Raw genomic sequence first — 15,203 nt, forward strand, 5'->3', positions numbered from 1 at the left:
GAGGAATTCGCAAGACAAAGAGCTAGTGTAAGTGTTCTGAACTGTAAAGAAAGCACAGTTGAAGTCTAGTTGCAGAGGGGTCCGGCGCCATGTGGCTATTCATTCGAAAGGCTCAGAACAGGACACGTTTTGAAACTACAAGAACCAGAAAGCCCTAGGAGAGAGTGGCATAAGGCATCAGAGTGGTCCTACAAGGATTACGTCAATTCCCTAGTACAATGGAACGTCTTGGACCCGCTGCTAAAGGAAAGCTAGGGGAAGGGAACCTCACTTTCCAAAAAGGTTGTGAACTGTAATTTGTGGCAACTGTAAACCCGACAGAGATATGCCGGGAGAAAGCTAGGAGAAGGAAAAGCTTGCTTTCTGATGAAAACAAGAAATGCATGAACTGTGTTAAAAATACATGAACTGTGTTAAAGAAAGGGCGTAGTGAACCCGACGGAGGGAGGCCCAAACTGCAAGAAGGATCCGAGCCTGACGCAGGGAGATCCTAGGGGCGAAAAGCAATCGCCCAAGGTGCAAGATCACTAAGATAACTTTTTGTTAGTTATTGTGAAACACCACAGGCCTTAAAGGCAAGAGACTTTTGCAAGAAGGAGTGTGCTGTGCTCCAGAGTCCTCCCTTGTCCCATGCTTCAAACGTGGGGAAGGCAGACCCAGCCATACCATCCTGACCTATTATTTGGTTAACACTTCTTTCTTTTCTGGTGAACATTATTCCACACTCTTGTGGCAAAATCTTTTCTATTTTTTTTTTTAGTTTTTTTAGTATATGCCCTTTTTATTTGACCAGACGCCACTACAACAGCCTTAATATTATTTGATGGTCGTAGCTAGCTCCCATATTAGATGTAAAGTTCAATCAACACTCTTGAACTGTGATCACTTGTGTCCGTCTTTACTGTTGCCACTATGAGTTCCTTACACCTTCTAGTCTCCCTGATGCACTCCTTAAGTCAATAGTCTTTTTCATTCCTCCTTAGCAACTTAAATCTGTTTATTTCTGAGGTTTCCTCTTCCTCTCTGTTGGGGTATCCTATACCCTTTTACTTTACTTGATATTCCCTCTCCTCGGGGCCTTTCCTCTAGTTTTTGCTTCAAATGTGAGTTTTATAACAAGTGATTGGGCTCATCTTATCGGTTTTATCAAAGTCTCATCAAAACATGCCAGTATTCATTAAAAGTTACTTTAATCAGATCACTTTGACTCTCCCAATACAGGGCGTCCTGCTTTCTTTGGGTTTCAGCCTCAATATTGCAGATCCTTCTGCAAAAATCACACAGTCCCACCCCTCCCCCTTGCCAGAATCACCCGGGTACCTTCAGTTAGCATAGTTTGATTTGCTGGGCTCGAAGTTGGGAAGCATTTGCCTTGGCTATTCTCCTCCTGTGGTTAGTTGTTTCTCTTCCAGGCTCGCCCTCCTCATTCCATTAGCTTGCAGAGCTCAGCGCAGCTTTGCCAATGGGAGAGTTTGTTTCCCCAACTTGTTCAGGTCTCGTTAGTCAAGCCCCTGGCCCACTACGATCTTCTTGTGATGGTCCTGTGCATCCCGTCCATACAATGCATTCTCTACTGAGAGAGGCGCCAGGCCTCGGGTGTCTTTGTTCGGCAATCTCTTCCTCGCCGGTTGCCGCTGGCTCCACCAATGCATGCGTACGTCAGGGCTTCCAGAGTGCATTCTTCTCGCTCCCTTTCCATGATTCACTCGTTCCCTTTATAGGCTGTTTTGCATTCAACACCAGTGTTGCGTCTCTCTTCAGGTGGCGTACACTGTCCAGTATTACCCAAAGTCAAGAGAAGGGAAACCACATTACTGGTGTTTACAGGCAGTCCCATGTATGCAGATAGTTTTGCAGGCGTTTGGTGTTCCTCATGGGAATGGGAGCCCTGGTTCCCTAGAAGGGAGTCACTCCCATCGAGGTCCCACTTACCCAGACCCCCTGGGGAGAAGGGGTGAATACACTTTGTTATTGTTATTGTTATTTTGCACTTATATAGCGCCTTATATACCATTGGTATGGTCTGAAGGCGCTGGTAGGTTGAACACCCTTGGGAACCGAAGTTCAGATCAGTAGAGAGAGTAGGGAGAGTCAAAAGGTGCGTGTGTGCACCGGATATGTGTGCAGCTCGTGCGGTACACGTGTTATAGCTGATTCTTATCGGTAGGTGTGGTGGTTGAGAGATCAGGAGAATGTGTTCGTTCTGGCAGGATTTATCCGGAACGGATGTGGCTGCGTTAGGCCTGGGGAAAACGCCTGGTTGGGGGTGTGAGACCAGCAGTGTTTACATAGAATGATGTGGAGTAAGCGGCGGATGTTCGTATGAGAACAGTTATACCGAATGGTGTCATAGTATCTCTGTGTTCTAGTTGAGTGGTGATGTAAAGGAGAGAGTAAGCGTGGGGTGTGGTATGAATGGTTATATGCTCTTTCAGTGTGCAAACTTCTACAAACTTTCCCAGATAGGGTACTGGGCGAACTTCTAAGTTCTATTTTCCACAGAGAGGCTACTAGGCGAACTTTTAAGTACAATTTTCCATACAGAGGCTATTGGGAACATTTCTAAATTCAATTTATCAGCGAGGCTACTGGGCACACTTCTAAGTGTAACTCTCGCAGAAGTTATTGGGTACACTTCTAAATGCAATTTTCGCAGAGCGTCTACTGGGCACATTTCTAAATTCAATTTTCCAGAGAGGCTATTGGGCAAACTTCTAAATGCAACTTTCCAGAGTGTCTATTGGATACACTTCTATAATCAACTTTCACAGATGCTATTGGTAGCACGTCTAAATGCAGCTTTCGCAGCATGGCTAATGGGCACACTTCAAATGCAGCTTTCACAGAGGATATTGGGCTTGATTCGTCACAGGATACAGCACCACAGGGCCACATCTCACTCACCCGATCTAAGCCCAGTACATATCTTGTCTTCATTCAAATTAGACTGATAAGCAGTTGAGCAGATTTTCATCTCAAGGCACCCGAGAACTGAAGTCTGTATCCTTATTATCTGCTGGACTTTGGGATTTGCAGTGACCTTAACTGGTAAGATCAAAACCTTACAATACTAAAAGGCTCTACTTTAATAGAGGTTGCAATGGCCTTTATAGAGGGTCAAGGGACATTTCCAACTGATAATGGCCTGAGAGGGTACATTGTTGCTATTATAATATTCACCAAACAAGAGTACAATGTTCTGTTTAAAACAAGGAAACGAAAAGTTGGTGGGCCATTGAAAACCATGGGTTAACCACTCGTTTCCTGCTTTAGCTGACCCTCGCCCGACCCCCTCCCCTCCCCGCCCACGACCTTGGTTTGGGCCTTAGGCCCTCTGGAAACACTGCGAGATGTAGCCGAGCTGCAAGGTACCTCAACAGCTCTTCTGACCATTGTCCCTGCTGGTGAGTTTATGGCCTGCTGCGTGAAGACCTAGACATTGCAGGGGTCCTCTTGGGCCATAATTTGTATTTGCCACATGCAGCATCCATTTTATTGCAGTCCCGGACCTGCAGGCTCGTTTCCTGCTTTAGCCGACCCTTGCATGCCCCCATCGCGGCCACAACCTCAGATTCTGCCATAGGCCCATTAAAAGATCACCAACCAGGGCAGCCGTCAGCCAAGGAACCCCAAAGCAAAGGACTGCTCCCGAAGAAGCAGTTACAGTCCGCGTTTGCCTGGAAAGCCAGCCAGCCATCAACCAGCAGCGACTAATAAGTTAAGTGCGGCCTGGGTGGGGAATACAGCAATTAATGTATTCCAGTAAAGCCATACCACTCGTGTTACCTTACATAGCACAATCACACCCATGTAAGCCGGCTAGCAAGTAGTTTTCCAAGCACTGCTGTTGTCACGACCCGTGACCCAGAACCCCGCTGGCATGGTCACATGCCAGGTAGGATTAGGGCTCGGGGTTCATCTGGGGTTCCAAGGGCCTTGCATTGTCACCGGAGACTCTCCTGGGGTCAGTTCTGGCTCATATTTGGAATGGGATTTGAAGGGACTACTTTTCATATGGAGGCCTGCAGCCAACATGGAGGCACCCACACAGTCTGGTCCCTAAAACCAAGACTGTGCGGTGCAGTGTTTTAGGGTGTGGTAGCCCGGACTACTTTACCTGGACTACTTTACAGGGTAGGCTATATCAACAACACCCAAGCTAAAGAACGTGCTTTGCGTTATTCTGCAGCCAGCAGCGTAACGCTCACTGTGTTCAGAAACCAGCACCCAGCGTTCCTGGAATCGCGGACCTGCAGAGGAGACAAAGAATATTATTGGCAGTTCCAGTTTACCTGCAGTCTTCCATCCTTCGATCCCAGATGCTTGCGGTCTTCCATCCCGTTGGCAGCATCTTCAGGACATCGCGCTCACCTGGCTGGGCATATCTTGGCCGGTTCCATTCCGGAAAACACTGCACGCCCAGAAAGACCATCGTAACCTGAAAAGGAATAAATAATACAGGTTAGCCCAAAAAGACATTAGCGCGCCGCACTTCGCGCTGAACCTACCTTTCTTCATACGCTCCGGGTCCATAAATCCCAGCAGGAGCCGAACGCAAGCAGTGCACCCAGTGAACCTCCGCATACCTAAGGGGGAAACAACCGGGGAAAGACATTAATAGCCCGCAAGAAAGCAAAGGCCTTCAAAGACTACTATAATTGAACTTATCTCTTTAAAGACACTTGAATGGGTTGGCATCAGTGAAGTTTACTCGGTCGCTTCAACCCGCAGAAACTACGCGCCCCTGCGCAGAAAGCAGGACGGAACACGCCAGACATCATAACAAGGTGAGGAGGAGGGGGGGGCCTCCAGGTTGAGTCCAAGGGGCTGGTGGGAGGAAACAAAATCTGAACCTAAGCCCAGTCCTCCTGTGTTTTCAGGCCCACCTGCCATAGAAGACATCATCCCGAATTGAGTACATCTGGGGGAAATCCGGCAACCAGGGCATACAGGCGTCCCCGTGGATATCAGGTGAGCGTAACAGCTGTGTCTCAAATTTCTGACACCGCTTAGCTATCTCAACCTTAGGGGTTTCTCCATGGGTGTAGCCCAACTGTGTTCGTGAGCCATATCATGCATTTAGCCCAACAATCTCAGGGAGAAATTTCTCGCATTCAGCCCATCTGTGTTATTGAGCCAAATTATGCATTTAGCCCATCTGTATTGGTGTGCCTTATTTCGCATTTAGCCCATCCGTGTTAGTGAGTCATGTCATGCATTTAGCCCATATATATTGGTGAGCCTTATCTCGCATTTACGTTATTGAGACATATCCTGCCTTTAGCCCATCTGTGACAGGGAGCAATATCTTGCATTTAGCGCATCTGCATTAGTGAGCCATATCTCACATTTAGCCCATCCGAGTTGGTAAGCAGTATCTCACATTTAGCCTATCGGTGTTGGAGAGCAATATCTTGACGGACTGACCGCGGAGCACAGAGAACACATCATCCCTGGAGTAACCCGTGGGGGTGGTAACTGCTGCACACCAGAATGTACGTCAGGGGAAGGCATATGGCCCACAGTTAGAACAGCAAGGGTAGAAAAGGGCACTGCCACAAACTAACCCTACTAAAAACTCACCCTCTGAATACACCTCCTCAAACTCTAAACTAAACACAACCATACCTCGACAGCAAAACAAACTGCACGTGCTTCACAACACCATAACAATGAAACAAACCACACATAGCCTCACCCAACAGCACATGGTTGCTACCAACCGAAAAACACCTACGCTCAAACAACGGCATCAACAAAACTGAAGCTGCCAACAGCACATCACAGTTCTCTAGTTCTTTTCTCCCGCTCAGTCCTACTAGCTTACCCGCCTCTCCCCTTGCTTTACAGATCCGCCAGAGAGCCAAGAAACCATGCGGGTGGCAACAGTGCGCAGTAGAAGAACCTTTAACATAAACTGTTACAAAGCTTGATGGTTGCCTGCAACCATTCCGTCTAATTGCTCAGTGTCTCCCCTAAGGCAATGTTCTAGCAAGATATTATTTACAGCAAGGTTGTAGGTTACTGCTCCAATTGTTTCCTTTTGTTTCAAACATGTTATCAACATGTCTTTGTGAAGAAGACATATTAAAATGGCCTTACAGCACTCCAAAAGATTTCTGCAATAGGCATAATCATCTCTTACCCTTCTTATGCACCCATGGCTTTGCCTTGGGTGCATCACACATGCTATAGCAACCCTCCCCTGGGCTCAAATTGATTGCAATGGCACTGCCAGCATTCCAATGTGCTATTTCACTACCATGTTTTGTCATTTTACTCAACACGCTATTAAACGACCGTTTTTTCTTAAGCAGCACAAATCCAAAATCTAGATTATTGTTATAATTATCTTCTAATGGCCTCCCTTCCCCAACTTAAGTCTGCCGGCTCCTCCTTGTGTCACAACGTAGGTGAATCATTATCCTGCATAACAAACCCTCTGTGAGGAGTCAGGAATGAAACGAGAATGCAAGTTAGCCATGTTTTTGGTTAAAGACTTTTAATGAAAATAAAAGGGTTGGGAAAAGGCCTCTCTGACCCTGCTCTAAGAGGAATTTCACTACCTAAAATCAAAACTCAGGATCTGTCTGTGTCCGGATGTCTAAATCAAAACTATCTTTGTGTCCAAAGGTTCTATTCTGACCCTCACACGATAAACTAAACTATACGTTGAACAGGGAAATGTCTTTAACCTCAGGTGTTTGCAAAAGTGTTCGCAAAGGAATACTAAATAGCTCCAACACAAAGATTCTCCAAGGACAAAGGGCCTTGGTTCAGAGGGAGGGAGGTGGGGGGGGGCTCCGTTCCCCTGGATTCCTCCTCAATATAAATGATTATTTGTCCAACAGTTGTGTGTGTTTTTCTTGGCCCACAACAGTACTATCATTTACAAAGCTGCTTGGTCTTGTAGTTCTTCTTTCAATAGTTCCTTCTTGCCTGGTAAAACAAGTTCTAGATTTCTTCTTAGGACTTCTTGTAGAATTGTAACTGCCTGATATTCTCCGCTGCCAGGACTTCTTATGCACTTGTAATTGCCTGGTATACTCTCCTGCAACGTCTTCTTGTATTCACACACACTTGCATTTGCTTGGTTTATTCTCATGCCAGGACATCTTGTATTCACATGTGGTTTCTCTTTACTTTCATAGTTGTGCATACCCTTTTTGGTATAGCATATCTTCTTGACACATCATTTGATTTGTGTCCCCCACGTATTTGCATTCAATGCAGTCACATACTGATAGGGGTCTTATTCGCAATATACTTTGTTTCCCAATCTGTCTCTTAGCTTTCTCTCCTTCTGTGGCTTTATTTATTGTTTGTATTTGGCGCGGTCGCCCAAAACGCCCCGGGGTCCCCACTGTGCTTGGGTTGACTCACCGGCTCCTGTTGGTGTTCTCTGTCCCGTTCGTGCTCAAGCGGCAACAGTGTACTGCCTGCTTTCCTCTTCGGGCGGCTATCTCTTCGTTCTGGTGTCTCCTATGGCACGCCTGTCTCAGTTTAGGTTCCAGAAGGTAAACCGTTGCTTTCTGCAGTTGACGAACACCCAGAAGTCTTCCATTGGCTCCTGGCGTGTCTGCGCAGCGTCCTGCCTTCGCAGCAGTTGTGCACCCATTTTCTGCTCGGCTCCACCACACCGATTCATGCTTTCAAACTTCACAAGCCTCATGGAGCGGTGAGACATCTTCTCCATGACAGCAGCACAAGCCGACTCCTCTGCACATCGAAGTACTCTCTCTTGCTCTAAGCTGTTACACTTTCAAAATCTCCCAGTCACAGGTATGTACAGGGAACCACTAGAGTGCTCATTGTGCTTGTGGCTTTCCTTGTTCTGCATGGCTCGATCCCTCTTGCTTGTTCCAGCATGGTGCTTATTGGAATGGTAGTCACTGCTTGGTATAAGATTAAGGTCCTGTCCTTCCTTTCCATACTTATGGACAGAAAAGCTGGCATTACTGAGAAGGTTTGGTTTTTATAAGTTCAGTCATTTTAAAGTCACAAACGTTTTATGTTAGATAATCACAAGGGTTGATGTTACCAAGTCCATTTAACATGTGATTTTGGGGAGGCCGATGTTGGACCTTAAGGGATTAATCATTACCGCTCATTGCCTCGTCCTTGCTCTAGCCGTGGATCTATTGATCCCTGTACGATGGGGGGAGTATTGGAGATGGAATAGGCAAAGGGTTGAGGGAGAATATTACAATAGGCCATCAGGGCCTGTGGAAGGGAAGGAATATCCTTTAAAGTAAATGGGGGGGCACGTGGCTTCGTCCAACTATGCTGTGTCCTCTCCCTGAGGATCCCCCCCATGTGATCCTCCCACATATAGTCTCCTCCAGGGCTTGGATCAGAAAGCATCTGCCTGACCCTGGCTACTTGAGGGAAGGTTGCCTCAGAGACAGGAGTGATGACACTGTTGGATTCAACACACCTGTCTCAGACTATAAAGCTAGACTAGCTCTGTTGGACTTTGAGTTACAGTCATGATTCCTGGGCACATGAAGCATTTGAACTTGATCTGGATCTGTGATGAGCTTGGGAGATCATTTTGGGATACTGCCCAGGTGCTGAATGTTCGCTGATGCAAGTAATCATGTCTTGCTTCTCATCAATTAGTCCAGCTCATTACGAAGGTCATGTGATGCGATTACTTGTGCGCTTCACCATACACCAGCTTAGTACCACCAGTCAGTGATCACACATTCCTCATAGGCTGATGTCTCTGTATTAGGTCACAGATTGTTCTTTCACAATTTATGTGTACACATACCACCTACAACAGGATCAACAACATGAGTAGTTTGCACCAGTGATAGATACTTATCTGGCAGGAGTATTTTTGGAATCTAAGTTCAGGGGCCCGGAGTACACACCACTCATTGTGCCCAAGAAGCCCCGTAGGGATTCAAATGTGCAAAAGCCAATCGATAACATTACCCTTAACTGATCATTGGTGGTGGTGTTCTGGTTGGGAATTCCTCCCTCAGCACCCCTCGGCATGTAGGAATTGGGAGTGACCGCCTACCTTTTGGAGAAACTGATTATTCCTAAAATGGTGTTTTAATGTTTAAAGAGCTTACCAGTCAGCTTCAGCCAAGTCTTGTTGCAAGAGGACTTTGTGATTTACTAGATTTCTATCAATGTACTTACCTGTGAACCAACTCCCTTAGGAGATTGGGACCTCACTTACCTGGCTAAGACATAACTGCTTATGTTTAAGGTAACTGCCTTATAATTATAATAGATATTGTTTTATACTGATTTAACCACTTTTCTTCTCCCCACTTTATATGAAGCAGTCATGCTATTGCTTTGCTTGATTGATTATAAATGTGTGCAACTGTAAAGTGTTGTCTAGTCCCCCGTTGGGGATGCCTATTGTGTACAGGTATGTGCAGATAACAGTGTGTGTAGTATCAGGTATCCTTGATGTTTACCTGAATATGTTTTGGCTTAATAAACAGTATATTTTTTATACAGCTATGTGGACCTCTCTCACTTGACAAGCTGTAGGTGCGGTTAATTGCACCTACATACCTAACCCCTGATCTCTTGAAGTCAAAGCCTTACTGCTCATCCTAGGCTACCCAGAAACAGTTTCATTGGATCAAACATGAAAAACCCTTGATTAGACACTAGGTTGGCCTTTGAAAACCTCACACCACTGTGGGTTTAAAAAAATCCCTCCAAACAATCATTTGATAGATTACAAGAACATCTGCCTACATTATACATTAACATGTATGCCCTCTAATCCACAGTAGCCATTAAACATTCCGTGGAACAGATGTATAACTTAAACAACGCTTTTAAATACATATACGTCTTGAAGGTAACCACCTTGGCACTCTTCTCTGGTATACTGTCTAGTCATTAACAGTGGAGTAACTTTGAAGAAAATGTTGGGGTAGACATGACATCTAAAGGAAAGGGGACCCTGCCAAATGAGGGGGATACAATGGTGTGCCACAGAAGTTGTGGGTCAAGAGGGGGGTCAAACACCCTTGTCCCCCACCTAATATCACACCCATGGACATTGACATTACTTTTCGTCCAGAGCCAGGGACTGGAGCATCTCCCTTTTGCTGGAACTTACTGCTCTAACCTGCAAAGAACACTGCATTTGCCCATCCCTGCTCACTGCACACTTCTCCACATTGCTTCTTCCTGCTGCTGCTCCATTTGGCCTTTGCATTTTCATGCTGCACCAGACAGTGATATAGAAAGAGGTCTCTTCATATTACAAAGGTGATTTCAGTCCTGGCACCATGTATGTGATGCAATCATTATTTGGCGCTTGCCCATGTTAACCACCTGCACAGGTGCTCTAAGTGCTATTGTTTGAAGGTGCATGCTATACAGTCCACTTAATTCTATAAAAACTAATTAATGGCCTTTGTTTTGCTCAGGTGCTTAGCTTGGCTTAACCCAACTTCCCCATGAAAACAACAGTTACCAGAGATTGTGCTTGAAGGCAATAATTAACATGGACAAATATTAACCAACGAAGAGGACAGCTGAGTGGAAATTGCTTTAAGAATATTAAACCGTTACCATAATGTGGAGACATAACTCTTCCAACGGCACCCGGAGAATTTCTGGAACTGAATAATCCAAGAAGCTTTCAAACCTGCATGAATCCGAAGGAAACACTTTTAAACGCTATGGCACATAAATAACTTATCAGCATATCAACTAAATTCTTCCTAAAGTCGTACCTCTCCTTAGTATACATTCGAAAGCAGAAACCATCACGCACACGTCCAGCTCGCCCTTGGCGCTGAAGAGCACTAGCTTTACTGACAAATGTCTCCACTAAAGAGCTCATCTGACTGCTTTCATGGTACCTGAAATGAAGATAGACAGTTCCTAAGACATTCCTTATGCAACAGAATTTAACATACATCAGGTTGTTTGATTTTTAAAGCAAACCTTTTACACTTACAAAGATAAAAATAGAAAATAATTGAAATATACACACTGTCCACCACTTTTACAATCATTTCCCAAAGAGCCATCTACAATATAGTCAAGCATGTCGATGCCCACTCACAACATATCCTGAGGTTTTCAGTTTTAAACATTGTAGGATAAAGTACAACGCATCCTAAAAACCTTAGACGGGAATTATCCAAACCATTGCATTCAATTATCAAGTGTTTTCGGGTTTCAATGGAATTAATCTCCTTACAAACATTATATTTTCTAGAGTTCACACTCCTTTTGAATCTAGGCATCATCACTCATTCTGAAATGCATAAATATGTGTCTAAGCTTTTTATCTGTCAATTGCAGGACTTACGGTTGGGAGGCATTATGTCGGGGAAAATGTTTCATTTATCCCTTCTCTAAGGATTTCCCTTGCAGATAAGACTCATTAGCTAGCCAATCCTTAAACCTATTTTTAAGCTTAGTCTATATCGAATTGAATTAAAGAGAGCAAACAATTTTCCACTGAAAATACGCATAAGAGAAGCAGCCAAAGAACGAGAAACGCCGGCTTGCTATGCTGCACAGAGGTAGTAGTCACTCGACCACAGGAAGAAGAATGAAGAACAATGTCGTTAACGTGGTGGGCGGAGAGTTTGGAAAGTCTGCAGAACACTATTGCTTGGTGTAAGGCGGAGATCCAGAGGACCCCAGGACCACGGGAGGAAGCAAAGCCAAACCAGGAACAGCAGGACACAATTTGTAAAACCTTTATTGGAAATGTTGGGGTTGGAGAAACTCCTTCTGCCCTAAGATGAGAGTAGTCATGACCATCAAAAGATAAACAAAACAGTCCTAGTGGAGTCTGTCAAATCAAAATGGACTATGCTAACAAATACCTAATGCCTGCCCTATCTCTTGTACAAAAAGCATAAAAAGGAGAAAATGTACTGTTAGGCAGAAACCTGTGCAGTTCCCTCTGGGACCACTGCAAAAGATTTAAGACTACAGGTGTTTGGCAGTAAACCCACTTGGTAGCAGTCTGTACCACACAGATTCACTTGGTAGCTGTGGCTGAGCAGTCAGACCTTCCTCAAGAAGAGTTAGGCAGTATACAGAGTATTCACAATAGGTCAAACAAAAGAACACAGTAGAACAAGCAAACACTGACCAGAGCTTGGTGTAAAAGAGATATAATTATTTATTTAAATCCACATCTAATAAAACACACTGGCACTAATATCAAGCAGTTCAAAAACACGGTCACTAAAAGATATGCACTCCCTTCAACGATTAGTTAGACAAGTCTTAAGTAAGGCAACACTTATTTTCAGACAGCGGTGAGCGCTTAACGAAGATGGCACTCTAATCAATCGGTTTAAAAGGGAGAGAAAGGCAGAGCAAAGATAGAAACAGATCCCAACACTTTCAGAAGAACACAGTAGGAGCAGAAGGCAGGTTAAAACCGTAAAGTCAAAGTTAACAAGGCCGGACCCACTTTAAGAGGCTCCGGTCGAAATGTGTCCAAGGTCACACGGTTCACAGTGCCCAAAGGTCTCGCAATAAGTTCAGAAAAAGTTGGACCAAAAAGAAAGGGACCAGTTAGATGGTCAAGGCGGCCAGCCCAGTCCAGAAGGATTATTATTACCTTGTAGCAATCTTTAGAAAGGGAGGCCTGGCGGACATGGTACCTTAAAGTCGTGAGAATACTCCAGCGGGGGCAGTTGTTCCTGGCAGCGGTTGCAAGTCGGTGCTTCGTCCGGGTGAAGAGAGGATCTCGTCGGGGAGGAAGACAGGAGTTTGTTGCACTGCCAGGGAAGAAACCAGCCGCGGAGTTCTCAGTTAAAAGGAGCGGTCCTTTTATTCACGGTCCAGTGGTAAGTGGCTATCCGGTTGCCGGGGTGCTTGGCACGGGCAATCCGACCGCAAGACGTCCTGGGATGTGAGAAAAAGAAGGTAAACTGGTTGTGCCCACCAGTCAGGGAAAGAAGACTCTCCAGCCGGGAGATCTTCTCTGTTGTTGGGAAGTGGTGAGTCAGTTCCGCAGGGCTCCACCGGTGGTGTCGTCGTAGCAGGTCGGCTCAGCTTCTCCCTCGTCGGATTTTCAGGTCCTGTGGCGACTTCTAAAGTTCCAGTCCCAAAAGCCCTGCTTTTATGCAGCACACCCCCATTCACTCAGCCTAGCTGTCAATCAAACATGCTAAGTGTTGAGCCGGCCGGCTCACCACTTGGGCCAATCACACAAGAGTGCGACTTGAGTTACCAAGGTAACTCAGTCCAGGGTGCCTAAACCCCCTCCCACACCCTCTGTGGTATCCAGACAGAGTGGCACCACTTTTGGAGGCTTCTGTGGAGAAGCCCGCCAAAAAGTGGAACAAAGGACTCAGCTTGGGTTGGAGTCACAGAAGAGAACAGAAACGCCATTTTAGAATAGAGTTCTGGCAAAAAATACCAACCGGCAAATTAATATTGAATAAATAAACCGGCGGTATGTTCGAGGCTATGAGAATTAAATAATTAAAGTTGGTAGCCTCGAACAATGGGAAAATCCCATAGAGATATATTCGCGGTCGAATATAAAAAGTAGTATCCACTGCCACCAGCCAAAACTCGATCATGGGGACGGAGACGTGCCCCCTCGAATAACAGACCCTGGGGCAATCGAATTGCCCCGACCAGTACGTCCACAATATGATGGTTTGTACTGGTTTCTGTTCATAATTTGGGACTAGTAAAGCCAATGGTGACTTTACATGCCCTGGGAGATGGTAGTCAGTCCCAGGGTATGGAGTCTATGGTGGGGTGGCACTATGACACCCCTGTGTCACTGCACTGTGCTGTGTAACACATATAGTAAAAACACGAGACCCTATGGAGTAAAAGACCCCATAGCCCATAAAACACATTAACAGTCAAAGGAGCCCCTCAAATCATGTCCAACAGTGTGAGGAAAAGAGACTCACTCTTGGCAGGAGAAGAACGAGTTACTTTCTTACCTGGTAACGTTCTTTCGATGGGATAGTCCGACGACGTATTCCATATCTATGACAGGTAATGTCCACAGCTGTGCTGCTTCGGAAAATCTTTGGCGTCTGCGTCCTGCGTCGATGACGTCGATGCGCCGTCCCCGATGACCTCCTCCGACGGACGACGTCACCCGATGTGATAAGGAGGACGCACAACACCCATAGCCTCAGTTATAGTTTTTTCCCAGAACGTGTGCCACCAGTTTTCTGCCAGTCAGACACACAAGGCCTTGCGGAACGCAAGCTGCAATCGCAAAAGAAATTCTGCAGCGGGGAAGGCAGTGAGGGAGCGATATGGAATACGTCGTCGGACCATCCCATCGAAAGATCGTTACCAGGTAAGAAAGTAACTTGTTCTTCGAGGGAATTGGGTCCTCTGACGTATTCCATATCTATGACAGACTCCCAAAGCAGTACCAAGCAAGGAGGTGGGAAAGAATTTAGAATACAAATTTAGCATGCCCAATCAAATTGCGGAACAGAGAACTGCCTTGCCAAAGGCCAGATCTTGCCCCCTGATGGAATCGAGGGAATAGTGACGTACAAAAGTATGTACTGAAGCCCAGGTGGCTGCATCACAGATGTGACGAATAGGAAGTCCCCTCTGCAGGGCAGTAGACTCAGCCACTCCTCTGGTAGAATGGGCACGCAAGCCAGCTGGAGGGTCCTTACCCGCCAAGCGGTAACACTCAGAGATAGCTAAAATAATCCAACGAGACAAAGTCTGTTTCGTCACAGCTTGTCCCAAACGCTTTCCAGCGTAACCAATGAAAAGTTGATCGTCCACTCTGACCCGGGACATGCGCGAGATATAAAAGCTCAACGCTCTCCTAGGATCAAGCCTATGGAGCCTCTCCTCTTCCTTACCAGGATGTGGAGGAGGATAGAACGCCGGTAGAACAACCTTCTGGCTCAAATGAAATTCTGAAACCACCTTCGGAAGAAAAGAAGGACGAACTCTAAGGACAACCCTGTCCTTGTGAAATACAGTGAAGGGTGACTTAACTGAAAGTGCCTGTAACTCACTCACTCTGCGAGCGGAGGTAACCGCAACTAAAAACACAGTTTTCAGAGTAACAGCCTCAAAGGGCAAGAATGTAAAGGCTCAAACGGAGCACCCATAAGAAACTTAAGAACAAGGTTCAAATCCCAACCTGGCACCAAAAAAGGTGATGGAGGGAACACATTAGTGAGCCCTTTCAAAAACTGCGAAATTAAAGGAATCTTAAAATAGGAACACTC

General features: G+C 45.7%; 1 protein-coding gene across 1 annotated transcript in view; it reads right to left on the reverse strand.

The window, feature by feature from the left end:
- Positions 1-15,203, reverse strand: part of DHX29 (DExH-box helicase 29) — a 1,426,484-nt gene that overhangs the window by 358,844 nt on the left and 1,052,437 nt on the right. Inside the window, exons 19-20 of the mRNA XM_069627279.1 lie at positions 10,725-10,853; positions 10,561-10,636 (exon numbers count right to left, since the gene is read on the reverse strand). Of these exons, the coding sequence (XP_069483380.1) occupies positions 10,561-10,636; positions 10,725-10,853 (205 nt within the window). The remainder of the gene's footprint in view (positions 1-10,560; positions 10,637-10,724; positions 10,854-15,203) is intronic.

The sequence above is a fragment of the Ambystoma mexicanum genome, chromosome 6p (genome assembly GCF_040938575.1).
Source record: "Ambystoma mexicanum isolate Mex_15411 chromosome 6p, UKY_AmexF1_1, whole genome shotgun sequence".
Taxonomy (NCBI): Eukaryota; Metazoa; Chordata; class Amphibia; order Caudata; family Ambystomatidae; genus Ambystoma; species Ambystoma mexicanum.